This window comes from Mesoplodon densirostris, chromosome 9 (genome assembly GCF_025265405.1).
Source record: "Mesoplodon densirostris isolate mMesDen1 chromosome 9, mMesDen1 primary haplotype, whole genome shotgun sequence".
In the NCBI taxonomy this organism is placed as follows: domain Eukaryota; kingdom Metazoa; phylum Chordata; class Mammalia; order Artiodactyla; family Ziphiidae; genus Mesoplodon; species Mesoplodon densirostris.
The window spans coordinates 53,745,978-53,763,376 of NC_082669.1; the positions used below are offsets into that span (position 1 = coordinate 53,745,978).

Sequence of the window (17,399 nt, forward strand, 5' to 3'; positions counted from 1 at the left end):
GGGGGCTACTCTTTGTTGCAGTGCGTGGGCTTCTCATTGTGGTGGCTTCTCTTGTTGCGGAGCACAGGCTCTAGGTGCGCGGGCTTCAGTAGTTGGTTCATGCGGACTCAGTAGTTGTGGCTCATGGGCTCTAGAGCGCAGACTCAGTAGTTGTGGTGCACGGGCTTTGTTGCTCCGCGGCATGTGGGATCTTCCCAGACTAGGGCTCAAACACGTGTCCCCTGCACTGGCAGGTGGATTCTTACCCACTGCGCCACCAGGGAAGCCCCATCTATCTGATTTCTAACTCACCATGCTAGCTGAAGCTAGTTAGACAAACAGATAGAGAGAGAGTTTGATAAGGAAATAATAATAAGAGCCAGTGGTAGAATCTACATACTCCAACTTTTTTACATTGTGATTAGCTGTAAAGAAGAATACAAAAGAGAAATAACATCTGTATAGAGTTTTACTGTTATTGCTGTTGCTTTATTTTTTAAATAAAAACATAGGTCTCATTAAACCAGTTTTGGTAAGATTGTCTTACTGAGCATCTGATTTCTTCAAAAATTATAGAGCTCTTGATAGTTTCAGGAATTCTTGCAAAAGAAACTGCTGCACTGGAAGCAATGCTGCAGGTGGCCAGGCCCGAAGAACTCATTGTATGAATCGCTGGCTGTTGCTCCTTCCTGCTGGTCAGACACTGGCAGACTGAAGCACCTGCCTCTTCTGATACGTCCCTCCTGAATACACTGAGGGGCCAAGGCGGCCTAAGCTTGATTCACCACTACTTTGAGTGGATTGCTGGGCCCAGAGAACCTCAGCCAGATTCACAAACACAGACTTGGACTTGGTGTAAGACCCTGAGGTTTTCTGCTTCTGCGCCATAGAAACTGGGCTCATCCTCTTTAAAGACTTTTGATGTAAATCCCCCTGAGTAGTCAGTTTTGCTTTACTGGGATTGTGTGGGACTATGATAAAAGGTACCAAATATTCTACTCTAAGAACTCTCATTTCTCTAGATTTGCTACACCAGTGAGAGCATTATCCGAACAAGGTGTGTTAGGCAGAATTATGGCTCCCCAAAGATGTTCACATCTCTAACCCCAGAACCTGTGAATATGTTACATTACATGGCAAAGGAGACTTAAGGTAGCAGACAGAATTAAAGTTGATAATTGCTATGGGCTAAATTGTCTCCCCCTTAAAAGTCATATGTTGAAATACTAACCTCTAGTGCCTCAGAATGTGGCTATACTTGGAAATAACCACACTCTGAGGCTAAGTGTGGCATTTAAATAGGTAATTAACGTTAAGTGAGGTCATTAGGGTGGGCCCTAATCCAATATGACTGGTGTCGTTATAAGAAGAGAAGATTAGGACAAAGATATGCACACAGGGAAGACCATATGAACACACAGGCAGAAGATGGCCATCTACAGCCAAGGAAAGATGCCTCGGAAGAAATGGACCCTGCTGATACCTTGATCTCAGACTTCCAGCCTCCAGGACTGTGAGAAAATAAGTTTCTGTTGTTTAAGCCACCCAGTCTGTGGTACTTTGTTATGGCAGCCTCAACAAACTAATTAATTGACCTTAACATTGGAAGGTTATCCTGGATTATCTGGGTAAACCTGATGTAATTACAAGGGCCCTTAAATGTAAAAAAGCAAAGCGGAAGAGGAAATCAGAGTGATGTGACATGAGAATGAAACAGGAGGGAAGTGGGCAGGGCACAACTTTTAAAAGAATGACATAGGGACTTCCATGGTGGTGCCATGGTTAAGAATCTGCCTGCCAATGCAGGGGATATGGGTTCGATCCCTGGTCCGAGAAGATCCCACATGCTGCACAGCAACTAAGCCCAGGTGCCACAACTACTGAGCCCTCATGTCACAATTACTGAAGTCCATGTGCCTAGAGCCCATGCTTTGCAACAAGAGAAGCCACCGCAATGAGAAGCCCGCGCACCGCAACAAAGAGTAACCCCTGCTCACTGCAACTAGAGAAAGCCTGTGCACAGCAATGAAGACCCAACGCAGCCAAAAAAAAAAAAAAAAAAAAAAAAAATGACATAGCCATAAGACATGACTAAAACTGGTTAAAACTAACTAGATCCAAAATGGTGGAAAATTTGAATTCCAGTGGACCTTGAGCCTTATTATACGCTCATTGTAATACATTAGCATCTAAATGACACACCTACCAGTGCCATGACAGTTCTGAGGCTGACCATCAAAGATCAAAAAGTGGGTGGTGGCCCAATTTCTGGAAATCTCTGCCCCTTCCCCAAAATAACTGGAATACTCCTCTCATTCATTAGCCTATGAAATTACCCACCCCTATAAAAACTGACAGCCCCATACCCTGGGGCCGCTCTCGCCTTCTGAGATGGCCCACACTCTGTCTGTGGAGTGTGTTTCTCTCTAAATAAATCCACTTCTTATCTATCAATTTGTCCCTCACTGAATTCTTTCTATGACAAGACATCAAGAACCTGAGCTTCATGGACTTCCCTGGTGGTCCAGTGGTTAAGAATCTGCCTGCCAATGCAAGGGACATGGGTTCAATCCTTGGTCTGGGAAGATCCCACATGCTGCAGAGCAACTAAGCCTGTGCGCCACAACTACTGAGCCTGCACTCTAGGGCTCACGTGCCACAACTACTGAGCCCGTGTGCTGCAACTACTGAAGCCCGCATGCTCTAGGGCCCACATGCCACAACTCTTGAGCCCGCATGCTGCAACTACTGAAGCCCACATGCCTAGAGCCCGTGCTCTGCGACAAGAGAAACCACCACAGTGAGAAGCCCATGCACCTCAACGAAGAGTAGCCCCTGCTGCCCACAACTAGAGAAAGCCCACACGTAGTAATGAAGACCCAACACAGCCAAAAATAAATAAATAAATAAATACATACATACATAAATAAATAAAAATTAAAAAATAAAAGAAAGAAGGAAACTGAGCTTCATTAAGTCCTGAGACCAGGTGTGTGATCTTAGTTAAAAGACTGTGGTTCAAGTCCCAATCTGGGTTCTGGCTGGGTTCAAGTCCTGGCCCATGGGTTCAAGTTCCAATCTGGGTTTTGGCTGGATTTGAGTCCTGGCCCTGGGTTCAGGTCTCAATCTGAGTTGCAAGGTTTCAAGAAGAGTTGGACCTGCTGTTGCCGGTTTTGCAGATGGTGAAGGAAGGTCATGAGCCAAGAAACATAGGTGACTTCTAGAAGCTGAAGCAGCAAGGAAATGGATTCTCTCCTATAGTCTCCAGAAAGCAACATAGCCCTGCTGATACCTATATTTTACCCTTTTGGGGCTTGTGAAATATAGAACTGTAAGATAATAAATTTATGTTGTTGTGTTTTTTTTTTAAATTGAGTTTTGTTTATTTACAATGTTGTGTTAATTACTCCTGTACAGCAAAGTGATTCAGATACATATATATATATTTTTTTCTTTTTTTAAAATATACTTTTCCATTATGGTTTATCATAGAATATTGAATATAGTTCTCTGTGCTATACAGTAAGACCTTGTTGTTTAAACACTGAGTTTGTGGTAACTTATTATATCAGCAATAGGAGACTAATACTGTTACTGAATACAAGTTCATGTGCCTGATGCACAGTGAGGCCAAACAAACCAAAACATTGGTGTTTGGAGCAGAGAAAGGTTTATTGCAGGGCCAAGGAAGGAGAATGGGTGGCTCATGCTCAAAAACCCCTAACTCCCTGATGGTTTTGTGGGAGACGTTTTTAAAGGCAAATTTGGGGTGAGGGCTGCAGGGTATGTAACTTTCTTCTGACTGGTTGATGGTGAGGTAACAGGGAGGTGCTCCAGGAATCTTGTGGTGAGCCTGAAGTTACCATCTTCCACCTGGGTGGAAGCCTTAGTTCCTACAGGAGAACTCAAAGATATTGTTATGTATATTCCTTCAGGAAGAACTAGGACTGTGTTCCAAAGCTGTATGTACTATTGTTTCTTGACTGCTCCTCCCTTGTTTCTGCATTCCCTCCCTTCTCTGATGAACAACTGTTTATTTTTTAAATAAATAAATACATTTATTTATTTATTTATTTATTTTTGGCTGTGTTGGGTCTTCATTGCTCTGCATGGACTTTCTCTAGCTGTGGGGGGCAAGGGCTACTCTTTGTTGTAGTGCGCAGGCTTCTCATTGCAGTGGCTTTCCTTTTTGCGGAGCACGGGCTCTAGGCACGCAGCCTTCAGTAGATGTGGCTCGCGGGCTCTAGAGCGCAGGCTCAGTAGCTGTGGCGCCCCGGCCTAGATGCTCCATGGTATGTGGGATCTTCCCAGACCAGGGCTCAAACTGGTGTCCCCTGCATTGGCAGGCGTATTCTTAACCACTGCGCCACCAGGGAAGCCCATTAAATTTTTTTTTTTTTTTTGGCTGTATTGGGTCTTCATTGCTGTGCATGAGCTTTCTCTCTAGATGCAGTGAGTGGGGGCTACTCTTTGTTGCGGTGTGTGGGCTTCTCATTGCGATGGCTTCTCTTGTTGGGACTTCCATCGTGGCACAGTGGTTAAGAATCCTTCTTAGCTTCTGGTGGTACCTGTTGACCCTTGGTGTCCTTTGGTTTGCAGCTATGTCACTCTAATCGCTGCCTTTATTGTGTGGCTTCTCCTGGTGTGTTTCTGTGTCTTCTTATAGGGACACCAGTCATAGTGGATTAAGGGCCCATTCTACTCCAGTATGACCTCATCTTAACTAATTACATCGTCAATCTCCAAATAAGTCACATTCTGAGGTCATGGGGATGTGTTTGGTGGGGGACACAACCCATAACATGGCCCCTTCAGTCAAAATTCAGTGCCAGCTACTTTTAAATGGTAGGGAAGAGGGTGGTCTGGGGACAGACAGGAGGGACAAGTATGACATAAGTCACTTATTAGGAGGGCACCTAAGCCTGTCAGGACAAGACAAAGTAGCAGGTGCCCAGCCAACTTATACTTTATCCTTTCAGATGATGTTTCACATTGTTTATAGGTCATGTGGAAGTCAAGGAGCATCCTTCCTATTTCAGAGCTTGTGACAGTTTAACTTTTCAAAAATTTCACATTTTGAGGAATTCTAGAAGGAAGAAGAAAGCTTAACTGAGTCTGACTCCAAATGTAGGTTGAAATACACTTTTATTCATATGTGGTTACATTTGCATCCATAGTTTGGTAGGTTTGGTGGGTGGACTAATGGCTCCCCCCAAATGTCCACATCCTAATCCCTAGAGCCTATGAATGTTACCTTATATGGCAGAAATTTTTTTGCAGATGTGAATATGTTGAGGATATGGAGGTGGAGGGATTATCCTGGCTTATCTGGGTGGACCCTAAATGCCATCGTAAGTGTCCTTATGAGAAGGAGGCAGAGGGCTATCACAGACAGAAGAGGCAATGTGAGCGAAGCAGAGTCAGAGAGAGAAGTTGTTATGTATGCTGGCCTTGAAGATGGAGGAGGGGGCCATGAGCCTCTGGAAAAGGCAAAGAAACAGATACTCCCCTAAACCTTCTGGAGGGAGCACAGCCCTGCTGACACCTTGGGTTTAGCCTCTTAAGACTCACTCTGAAATTCTGACCTCCATAATTGGAAGAGAATAAATTTCTGTTTTTGTAAGCCACCAAGTATGTGGTCACTTTGTTGAAGCAGCCATAAAAAACTTACATACAGAATGTGATTCCTTGTATTTAAATTCAAATATGACTCTCTCTACATACACACATAAAGACATCAAGACTTGAAGAAAACAACAGTAAAATGTTAACAGTAGCTAACTGGTGGAAGAAATGTGAGTGATTTTCTTGTCATTGCTATGATTTCCTGAAGTTTCCAAGATTTCTAGAAAACATCTACAGATTCTTGATTCTTTTTCTAATTTTTTCTTTAAAAGTTAAGGGAATATTATTCAGTCTTTAAGAGTCTTGCAATTCTGACACATGCTAAAAAACAGATGAACCTTGAGGACACTATGCTAAATGAAATAAGCCAGTCACAAAAAGACAAATACTATATGATTCCATTTTTATGAGGTACCCAGAGTAGTCAAATTTATAGAGACAGAAACTAAAATGGTGGCTGCCAGGGGCTGGGGGGAGGGAGGAATGACAGTGGTTGTTTAATAGGCTTAAAGTGTTAGTTTTGCAAGATGAAGAGTTTTCGAGATTGTCTGTACTACAGTGTGAATGTGCTTAACACTACTGAACTGTACACTTAAAACTGGTTAAGATAGTAGATTTTATGTCATGTATAAGTTTATCAACATTCAAAGTTTTTTTTAAAGTTCATTTATATTACAAAAAGAGAGAATCAGTGATACCCTTAAAAATAGATATGCAGTATATGATGTGATCTTGGTTGCATGAGGTTGTATTTTCTCTGCACCTTTTAAAATCCTTTACAGCAGCCAGGGCTACCCTGTAAGTGAGCTTTAGACTTGTCCCTCGCTATCCTTTTCTTTATCAGTTCTCCTGTTTTTGCTTTTGTCTTTATTCTTTCACTCCTTTCATGGTCTTTCTCTGCTGCCTGTGAACACATTTGAGGCTTTTGGGTCTTTGTTAGACTTCCTGAGAGTATGTTAATAAATCATTCCTTTTTGAAATGCTTCTTTCTTTGGCTTTTGCAACGTCATTTGTATATTTCACATACACTCTCCTTACAGAGAAGAGGCACACACTTCAAAACATTCCTCCTGTATTACTGATGGCTGGAGTCTTTCTAACATCTACACCAGAGGCCACTGTGCAAGACTGGGTGAGTTCCTTTCTCTCTCCCACCCCCACATATAATCAGGCACCACGCTAATTTTACCTCTTATGTGTTCCTCTAACCCTATCCCATCTCTGGTTTCAGGCCCTCGGCCTGTCTTATCTGAATATTCCAATAGTTTGGTCTTACCCCATCCTCTACACTGTAAGCAGAGGGATCCATCTATACTATAACCCTGGCTACACCACCTCCCTTAAAGCCCCTCAGTTAAGGTGCACACCCTTCAACATGACACCCAACATCCTCCAAGACATGGTCCCAACCTGCTTGCTCAGACTCTACTTCCACCAGTTCCACAGCCTGTTACCTTTCATGACCAATCACTTTCATAACTTGCTGTGTTTCCTCAGCAATTTCTGGACCTCCTGCTTCCCCTACTTATTTTCTCTGGCTGGAAAACCGTTGCCCTCCACTGGACTGATGCCCATCCACAGCTTAGGCATCATGTACTCTAAGAGGCTTCCCCAGTCCTCAGCGTTCCCATAGTGCCCTGGGAAAAGGTTGTTGCCTTAACAGTTTATGTGGACATTAACTGTTTGTGTGCTTGCTTTCCCACTAGCTCTTTAAGGGCTGGGACCATCTCTCAAGTCATTCTGGGGTTCCAAATCCTAACACAGTGCCTGGCATATAGTAGGCACTCAGTCAGTGTTAATTAATTAAAATGATTAGTAACAAACACTTTTGTTGATAGGTTATATCCATATCCATAATCCACAAAACATTTAAAGCCCTTTTCACTGACCACCATTGCCTTAATTATAAATTTTGGTAGCAGGGACAAATGAATGAAATTCTTATAAAGAGGAAGAAGACCTCTGGGGATTATACATTCGATTAAAATTTTGACCTGTTTATTTTAGTAGGGCCTATTTTGGGGCGTGTGTCTTTGACTTCTACAGCCCTACTATGCACGTCTGAAATGAAGTAGCTGCATGTTCTTCACTACATACAGCTGTTTGGTCCTTCGAGTTTGCCAGATCTGACCTAAAAGTAGACTTGCTAGAGCCATTATTTTGCTATTTCCGATAGACTAGTCAATGCTTCGGGATTCCTTATAGCAGAGAGGCGCCCCTTTGAAAGGGAACACCTGGCTACACACGGCATCAAGTGTAGTTCTCAACTTCCCCAGGCTGTGTGCCCCGCCTGTGGGTCTCGAGGGCCCTGGAGCAGCCCCTAAAAGCAGCCGAAGCCAACAGCTTCCCTCTTGAGGCCACCTGATCCCAAGAAACAGGCTTGCACCCCGCCACCCGCCCTCGGCCCCGCCGCAGAAGTCGCCGCTGCTGGACAGCGGAGCCGGGGTCACGTGCGCGGGGCCAGTCCACCGCCCCCAGACCCGGGCCCGCCCCGGCAGAAGGGCAGAGGCCATCCGGATCACGCGCGCCCCGGCGGCCCGGGCCGGGCCCAGCCAATGGGCTGGCGGCGCCCGCATGACCCGCGCCGGCGGGAGGGCGTGGGGAGTCAGGCCGGGCGCGCACGCTGCCAGGCTGTATCGCCGCTCCCGCCGCCGTCGGGACTGGAAGTGAGCGGCCCGGGCCCGCAGCGCCAGCGACCCGGTGAGAGCGTCCCGCAGCCTCCCGCACCCGGTGCAAAGCATGGCGGCCTCCAAGGTAAGCGTCGGCCCGTTGGCCGGTTGCCCCGGGGGGCGCGAGGGGCCCGGGCGTTCACGTGCCGGGCTGGTGCAACCGGGAAAGCAGATAGAAAGGGGCGCGGGGCAGCTGTTCCACCTTGCAGCAGAGGGAGGAGGGAGGTGCCCGCCCCTCCCGGGCAGCACAGACGGCCGGTGCGGAGAACGGGGACCGGGGCCCGACCTTGCAGCAGAAACTTTGCTGGCTGGACCCTCCCACTTGGCCCGGGCGGGGAGTCAGTGCCTGGCCTGCGCCCGGCGGGCCGAGCCAAAGCCGGTGAGGAGGAGCGGGCACGATTGCGTCCCGGGGCGGGGGAGTGCTCGGGGTCTGCAGGTCCGCTCTGCCACCCCAGCGCACTCCAGCTCCTGACTCTGGTAGTTGTTGACCCGAGCTGCTTCCTGGGGTTCACAGCCCGCGCAGAAGCCTAATCCCATTCGGTTTCAGAGGCTCCGCCCTCCCACGGGTGGGGAAGTCACCTTGACTTCCGTTTTGGAGACTGCTTGAGAGAGTTGGCCTGCGCGTGTGTGCGTAAAAACTCCAAAGTACCCCCATCCCCCCAAGCCCCCCGCTTCTCGTCCTTCTCTCCGCATCTGACAACACTTACATACCGGCCTCTAAGCGTTTGAGAGGCTTCTTTTTAGAAATGACAAAAGAGATTGTCTTGGGAGCCTGTAACTCCTGTGAAGTTCTACTTAAAAGGAATTCTGCGTAAGGTGACTCATTCACTAACCCAGAGGAAAGGCAGCTCCGACAGCTTGACCTTTCCTCTTTTTCCATTTCTTGAAACCTGGACACCATTTCAGCTTCTTTGGACTCCATTTCAACTTTTCTGGCAGAATACCATATTTAGTCCCAATCACTTGAATCATTGGAATTTATTGCTTTTAATTTTAAGTTCATGAAGGCAGCCCTTTAATCAAGCCTATACAACTTCTTAGCTTATTTTAAGCGCAGTGAACTTAAATATACCCAACATTTCAAACATTTGTCCTTAATCAAAACTCTGTGATAACCCTCAAGAGGAAAATATGGCCAACACATCATATTCCTATTTATTTGAGCAAACTAATCGCATTTGCAATGGAAATTGTAAGCAGACAGATATATTTAAATGCTGTTCTATGACTTAAGTTTCTCCAAGATTCCCGAAATCTGCAGGCTTTTCAGTGTTCCTAGATGATGTGGCCTAAGTGGCCTTTCTCTTTTCCTTAATGACTCTGAGTTCCATCCTAAGGAGTGTGCTCTGGGTATGCATGTGCAGACACATGGGTATGTATATAACTGTTTTAGTTAGATTCTCTGAGGATCACTGGGATTCATTTTTGGAACCTACATTAGCCCTTTCAAACCCAATAGCCCTTGACCTTTTCTTTGCATTGAATTTGCATGCAATCAGAGTACAAGGCATGAATTATGTTCCCTGAAGGTGACTTTTTCCAGGAGAGTAGGTGGGAGTAGATACCCATACTTTACTGTCATTTTTATGTCTGTAGATGAGTTAAATAATTTTACTTAATTTGGAGATAAAGTGAGGAACTTAAATTGAGGAGTATGCATGTAAATGGAGTATAAGACTGATTAACTAGTTTGAAATAAAATAAATGACATGGAAGGAGGTTTAACTTTTTGGTTGTATTTTTATTAAACTGTCACTTCATATCAATAAGTGCAGTTGAATTTTAGCCAAGTAGTGAGAGTCAGGGAAAATGAAACATTTCATTTTTACTCTTTGGGAACTTGTGTTTTTGTTTATTTATTCATTTAAACTTGCCTCTTTTCAGGATTTCTGATGGCTCATGGCATATATACATATATTTATAAACCAACAAGACATATCAAAATCAAGTCAAAGTAGATGAGAAAAACAGGATAAAGGGAAAATAAGATGAAGCCAGGACTAAGGTTAGTGGAAAATCAGGATGTATGTACTTGCTAGAGGTGACTGAATTTTCTAGCAGCCAAAGCAAAGAGGAAGTGATCATTGAGGTCAGTTACTTGGGAGAGAGGTCTCCTTTTTCTGCTATCTGAGGGCAGTTTCTCCCCATCTGTTTTTTTTTTTTTTTTCGGTACGCGGGCCTCTCACTGTTGTGGCCTCTCCCGTTGCGGAGCACAGGCTCTGGACGCACAGGCCCAGCGGCCATGGCTCACGGGCCCAGCCGCTCCGCGGCATGTGGGACCCTCCCAGACTGGGGCACGAACCCGTGTCCCCCGCATCGGCAGGCGGACTCTTCAACCACTGCGCCACCAGGGAAGCCCCCCATCTCTTTTTATATGCAGTGAGCAAACTTCATTCAAAACTACCTCATGACCACAAATGTATGTTTGTGGATTCCATAAGGCCATTTCTTATAGTGTTTCTCATTTTAGCTCAAGGGCGGTAAATGTAGGTCCCCAAATGGGCTATACTGGTCCACCTTAGTCCAAGAATATCCCTTATTTAGTTGCCTTTGGACTCTTATTAGGGTGAGGTGATTCTGTCCTCTATTAGGCAGTGCTGGGCAGCCCCAATTAAAGGCCATGCTCTTTGCTTTTTCCTAGAGCACAGATATTCCATATTGAACACAGAGCCATAGGTTTAGCAATCTTAATCTGGGGGTAGGATTGACATCCCCTCTTAAAACTTGAGGAGCCTGACTAGAAGAGAATCCCATCTCAGTGGAGTGTCTTAAGATTCTGGAGTGCCCAGAATCAGAAACTGGTCTTTTATTTATTCTTTTTTTTTTTTGGCCACACTGTGTGGCTTACGAAATCTTAGTTCCCTGATCAGGGATTGAACCCAGGCCCTCGGCAGTGAAAGTGCAGAGTCCTAACCACTGGACCTCCAGGGAATTCCCTTTTATTTATTCAAATGTAACTAATTTTTCATGTCCCTCTTTCTTTAAATAGTATAAATAAGAAGGCTGAGAATCTGTTCTTTGGTCTGCTTTTATTTTGATTTCTGCTTGATGGTTACTACTTAATGCAAAAGGTATTTGTTTTTTCATGACGTAACATTGATCTGAAACTTGGTCTTTTGAGATGAACTCAGAAAACTTCAATTTTCTTGCTGCCGCCTTTTGTAGGAATAATCCTTATGGGTTCCTTTGGTAGATGGTAGATGGTAAGTGGTCTGCCTGTACTACTAGTGTTATTTTGAGTATTTCTTTAAAAAACTTCCAAGCACTGCCCTACATGTATTGAAATGAAAATGAGTTTTTAAAATTCTATTTTATATATTTCCATAAAAAATTCATTTTTAAAAAGTAGCATTAGAGGGCTTCCCTGGTGGCGCAGTGGTTGAGAGTCCGCCTGCCGATGCAGGGGACACGGGTTCATGCCCCGGTCCGGGAAGATCCCACATGCCGCAGAGCAGCTGGGCCCGTGAGCCATGGCCGCTGAGCCTGCGCGTCCGGAGCCTGTGCTCCGCAGCGGGAGAGGCCACAACAGTGAGAGGCCCGCATACCACAAAAAAAAAAAAAAAAAAAAAAAAAAAAAAAGTAGCATTAGAGAGGTTATCCTTTTCTTGTAGTTGTAGTCAACATTCCCTTTTCATCACTGGTTGAGTTTATCCATTAAGAATGATGAAATTAAACTAGGCGAAACTGTTAAAAGTTAGAGATTGCTCACTGGAGTTCAGGTGTGAGAGATGTTCAGGTATAAAACTGGACTCCAATAATTTGGGTGAAATTAGCCTAGAACTAAAAGAAGAACATTTGGAGACAAGCTAAAGCATTCATAATCATGAAAATTTGGTCTGTAGTGCTAGTACACTTAGTATTGCTATTCCATTGTTGGCTGAGTTGTTGCCATGATCGTTGAGTCATTTAGAATTGTGTGTATTGTGTTCTTTCTAATGTTGCAAACGGGAATAAACTAAGGATATGAAAATGAACTGGACTCCGTTTGGACCTTCAAGAAAACCACAACCATACCACAGGCTAAATCCTCTCATGGAAGTGCCCCAAGTAGGGTTAGTGCCATAACAAGGGCTTATGGGAGCATCAGGGAAGGAGCCCATTTCTGTCAGGGGAGGGGAGGGAACGTCTGAAAGGTAGTGGTATTTCAAAAGGAATAGTCGGAGGAAGAGGGAAGACCATTCCAGTGATAGGAAACAGCAAATGAAAGAAAGAGAGGTGAGAGCACCTGCTGCGTTCACGGGATAGCAGGTAATAAAATAAATAGGAGAGTAGGTAACACTTATTGTTTACTAGATGTGAGATTCAGTTCTAAATGCTTTTCATTATTAACTCGCCTAATGCCTCTAACAGTCCTGTGAGTTACATATTATCATTTCTGGTTTATAGATGAAGACTGAGACACCAAGGGGTGATGTAAGTGGCCTAAGATCTGATAATTAAAAAGCGAAGAAGCTGGGTTTCAAATCAGCCAGTCTGGCTCCAGGGTCTGTGCTCTTACCCTGTCCACCATATTGTCTGCCTGGTAGTTTAGCATAATGGAGAGTAGAGTTTATGGGAGAAGGGGGAGATGGCTCGGGAGGGGAAATTAGATGCCTCTTATTTAAGACTTTTATTTAGGTCTTGTAACTGTAAACCAGACTTTTATTTTTTTTATTATTATTATTTTTTTTTTGCTGTACGCGGGCCTCTCACTGCTGTGGCCTCTCCCGTTGCGGAGCACAGGCTCCGGACACACAGGCTCCGCGGCCATGGCTCGCGGGCCCAGCCGCTCCGCGGCATGTGGGATCTTCCGGGATCGGGGCACGAACCCGTGTCCCCTGCATCGGCAGGCGGACTCTCAACCACTGCGCCACCATGGAAGCCCCAGACTTTTATTTTTGAGAACCACTTACACAGTGCTTACTGTGTGCCAGGCACTTTCCCAAGTGCTTTACAAATAATAACTCCTTTATTTTTTATAATACCAAAAGTAGGTGTGGTCTGTTTTTGTCCTCATTTTACAGGTGAGAAAACTGAGGTCTGGAGAGGTTAAGTAATTTCCTCACGGTTATACAGAGAATAAGCAGTACAGCTTGGATTTGAACCCTGCCAGTCTGTGCTCAGAGTCTCTGCCTCACCTGCCCAGGCCTTAAAAAGGAATTCCATTTGCAGAGGTGCATGTGAGAATTCACATGTTATCCGTTATGGGCATGTGTATTTCCTGATCATTCCAGTCCAGTAGTTTGTATCTGTAGAACGCTTTGGCACTCAGTATATGCTTCATTGTTAAGTGGTTTTTGAACCAGATTGAACAGGCCAGAAATTGTCATATACTTTTTTTTAAACAACTTTATTGAGATATAGGTCATATGCCATACAAGTCACCCATTTAAAGTGTACACGTCAGTGGTTTTTTGCATATTCACAGAGTTGTGCAACTATCATCACCTTTGTAAAAATTTTAACCCAGTGTTCACTAATTAGGACTTGGGCTATATATTTAACCTCCATGTTTTTCATGCTTCTCATAAATAAAATACCCTCTTCAGAGGTTTGTTACTGAGGATACAATGTGATTGAGTTTATTAAGGATATTCTTCAGGTTGAAGGTTTTCTCTCCCATATGGTAAAAACTGCTAGGTATTTGATGGTATAATACTAGTATAATCAAACAGATCAGTTTTTTGTACTGGACAGGAAGGAAAGAATGTTTGAGTTGTTTTTATGCAGCCATGATGCTGGTAAGTTTCTGTGCTACCACTGATGTTTGGATTTAGGGTTTCTTAAATTGGTGGTGCTGGATAGGCCTTGGGGTTTACATAACACAATGTTCCTCACTCCTCCCTTCGTTAATCTTGTTCCCTTTTACCAGGTGAAGAAATGGAGTCCTAGAAAAGTTTGTAATTGGTCCAAGTTCCCTTGAAACCTGTTTGCTTTTTGCTCTATTGTAGTCCAGGGGTTCTCAGCACATTATAGTCCTCTGGACTGGTATAAAAGTGCTGATGCCTGGGTCTCACCCAGAGGTTCTGATTAGGTTGGACTTAGGTGTGGCCTGAGCCTCAAGGTTTTTGAAAGCTCCCCAAGTGAATCAAATCTGCTTCTGAGGTTGCCAGCCACTGCTCTAGGCGGTTTTCCTGCTCTTTGCTTCAGCTGATCCTCTGATGGTTCCTTTTTGGAATAAGGAAGGAATGCAGTGAGATAAATGCAAGTCTCTGGTGTGTCAATTCAAAGGAAGGATACATACGGGTCCCTACAAGTTCTCTTCTTTCTTGACAATTTCTTTTCAGTCCTTCTGCCCTGTTTCACCTTCGTGCTTAGGCATCAAGTTTATATAGTTTTGTAGTTATCCTAGAATATGGGTTTTATCACCAAATTGATTGAAAGCTCCTTTCGTCTCCTGTAAGTCTCAGTGGTTTTCTCTATCAGTGTAGGTGCTTGAGCGGGGAAGTGTTGCAAAGAGCAAGGTATCCCTGGTCTTGCAGCCTTTTCCCTGGCTAACCTAGTTGGGTGCCCATGTGTTGTCAATGTTCCCCAGTTGGGTCACAGGGCTTTACAAGTGTTGTTTAGCAAATAGAGAACTGGGGGTGGGGAGAGGGATGGGAAGGGTTGAAAGCCCTGTAGGGTAAGAAAATCAGGGAGCCGGTCTTCTTGGATATCGAGTTCTTTTATAATTGCTGGAGTTGCTCAGACTCCTTCTGCCTCTTTGACCTTTTGTCCTACGACTGGCCTCTGCTTTTTTTTTTTTTTTAATGGAAACACATTTTTTAAAATTTTTATTTATTTATTTATTTATGTTTGGCTGCGTTTGGGTCTTCGTTGCTGCATGCGGGCTTTCTCTAGTTGCGGCGAGCAGGTGCTGTTCTTCATTGCAGTGCGCGGGCTTCTCATTGCAGTGGCTTCTCTTTTTGCGGAGCATGGGCTCTAGGCACGTGGGTTTCAGTAGTTGTGTCGCGTGGGCTCAGTAGTTGTGGCTTGCAGGCTCTAGAGCGCAGGCTCAGTAGTTGTGGTGCATGGGCTTAGTTGCTCCGCAGCATGTGGGATCTTCCCGGACCAGGGCTCGAACCCGTGTCTCCTGCATTGGCTGGTGGATTCGTAACCACTGCACCACCAGGAAAGCCCCAGCCTCTGCTTTTGTTGAGTTCTTAGATGGAGGCATTCCTTCCTGTGTTCTCCACTGTCTGTGAGGATTAGCTCTGCTGAGCATGGTCCATTCCTACTCACCCTGCTCATCATTTGCTGCTTCATAGCACTTATCCTTCCCACCATGTTTTCTTGGATCCCTTTGTGTGAATCTGCTGATGTGGTTGCTTCTGCTTGGGATGTGCCCTTATCACAGTGATGTAATTCCCTTGGCAAAGTACTTAATAGCAACTGAGCAAACCCTTTTTTTCATGGCCTATTTAACCAGACCCTCTTGTTAGGTCAAGTCAAGCCCATCAATGGTAGCTCTGGTCTCTTAGCTCAGAATTATTCCCAGTGGCTGATTTGTAGAGTGGTGGTCTGGTTTGTTGGTTGGAAACGTTTAAAAGATAGTGTACTCATACTCACCATTTCCTTTGGAAATTTGCTGTGTAGTTGCATGAGTGAATATAGGCCTGGTGATTTCTTTTGACTTTAGGTGCTGACAACATAGCAAAATTGGCAGTGTTGAAATTCTTAGCAATTCACGTAAATAAACCACTCTATTTAATGGCTGTTATTAGGCTGGTAGCTTTGTCTTGATTTCCACATGTAGTCACAGTTTCCACATGTTTTCCATGAAAACTGTTGACTTGATATGAAAGTCAGATATTTCAATATACGCTTACTGTTTTATGGTAAAATGTCTTTTGCATAAGACATAAGATAGTAAAATTTGTAAGAAAATTGTCTAAGTAAGTGTAGGGGAGGAAAAAGTTTCCCTCAACTCTCTTAGGGTTCCTGGCTGGGTCTGAAAATTAAAATGACAAAGACAGATTAACAAAAGAAAAGTATACAATTTTTGCTGAATTTTTATGTGTACATGAGAACCTTCGCAAGAGAATGAAAGTGACCAGAGCAGAAAGCTTTAAAACCTTTTGGACAATGAAAAATAAATTTGTAAAGAATTGACAAGACAAAGGGGTTTGGGTTAGGGAAGTAAATGGTGAAGAGGTAACTAGGAAGATAAGGGTGGGTTTAACAAGGTTTGTGTGTGCAGGTTTTTCGGCCCCAACTTTCCCATCTTTGGTGATAAGATTGTCTCCTCTTCTCCTGGAACAGGGACGGTACCCTTTGTAGGGGAGTTTATGACCTGTTTCAGGAAAGAAGGTTGGGGTTGTGGGTGGGGATGGTCAGAGTGACTTTCCTGTTTCTGCTGTTTTCTTAAACTCCTTCAACTTAAGATACTGAATATGCCAAGGTGCCGCGTTTTGGGGTAGCATGTCCTGAACCTCATCATAAGCCTGATTTGAACAGGTTTTTAGACCTGGGCGCATATTTAGTAGTTTTTCTGAGTTAGACGTGATTTGTGTCTCTCTGATCCTAGCCACAGTTGTAGTCTGAGATGTAGAGAACACCCAACTGCTCAGTCAGCACCACTTTCTCATGTGGGAAAATGCTTCAAGAACTTTTTTTTTTTTTAATTTTAAATTAGTAGCTCTGGTTCAGTGAAAGAGCCCTGGACTAGAAGGCAGGAGAACCTAGATTACAGGTCCATTGCTTCCACTGATGGTGAGAACGTGGACAAGTCTGACTTCTCTGGGTGCTCAGTATCCCCCTGCAGCAAACAGGGCCTATCTGTGATGTCTGTGATGAGCAAATGAGGTATAACATGGGAAAGCACTTTGGGGATTATGAAGTGCTATAGGGACTGTCAAGTGATGTCTGTTGGAGACTGTGGGACATTTCTACCCAACTGAAAACTAGGGACATAGGTATTATTTGACCTACCTGAACAAAAGATGGTGTGCTTTTCTTAAGCTCACGATCTACTAAATAGTCACCATAATGGCTAGCCAGTCTGGCTGCTTCAGTAATCAGATTCTCTGAGTGGTCCCTTCCTGGAGCCTTGCTATTAGAAGTTTATGGTCCAAGGACCAGGAGCATTGGTTTTACTCGGGAGCTTGTTAGAATTGCAGCATCCGTGGACTCATCCCAAATATTCTGTTGCATCAGAATCTGCATTTT

At 44.4% G+C, this 17,399-nt stretch overlaps 1 protein-coding gene across 2 annotated transcripts in view; it reads left to right on the forward strand.

Moving 5' to 3' along the window:
* Positions 1 to 8,182: 8,182 nt before the first annotated feature.
* Positions 8,183 to 17,399, forward strand: part of SLC25A13 (solute carrier family 25 member 13) — a 209,686-nt gene continuing 200,469 nt past the window's right edge. For both annotated transcript variants that reach the window (XM_060108215.1, XM_060108216.1), the window contains exon 1: positions 8,183 to 8,358. In XM_060108215.1, coding sequence (XP_059964198.1) covers positions 8,344 to 8,358 — 15 coding nt within the window. In that variant the 5' untranslated portion in view covers positions 8,183 to 8,343. The remainder of the gene's footprint in view (positions 8,359 to 17,399) is intronic.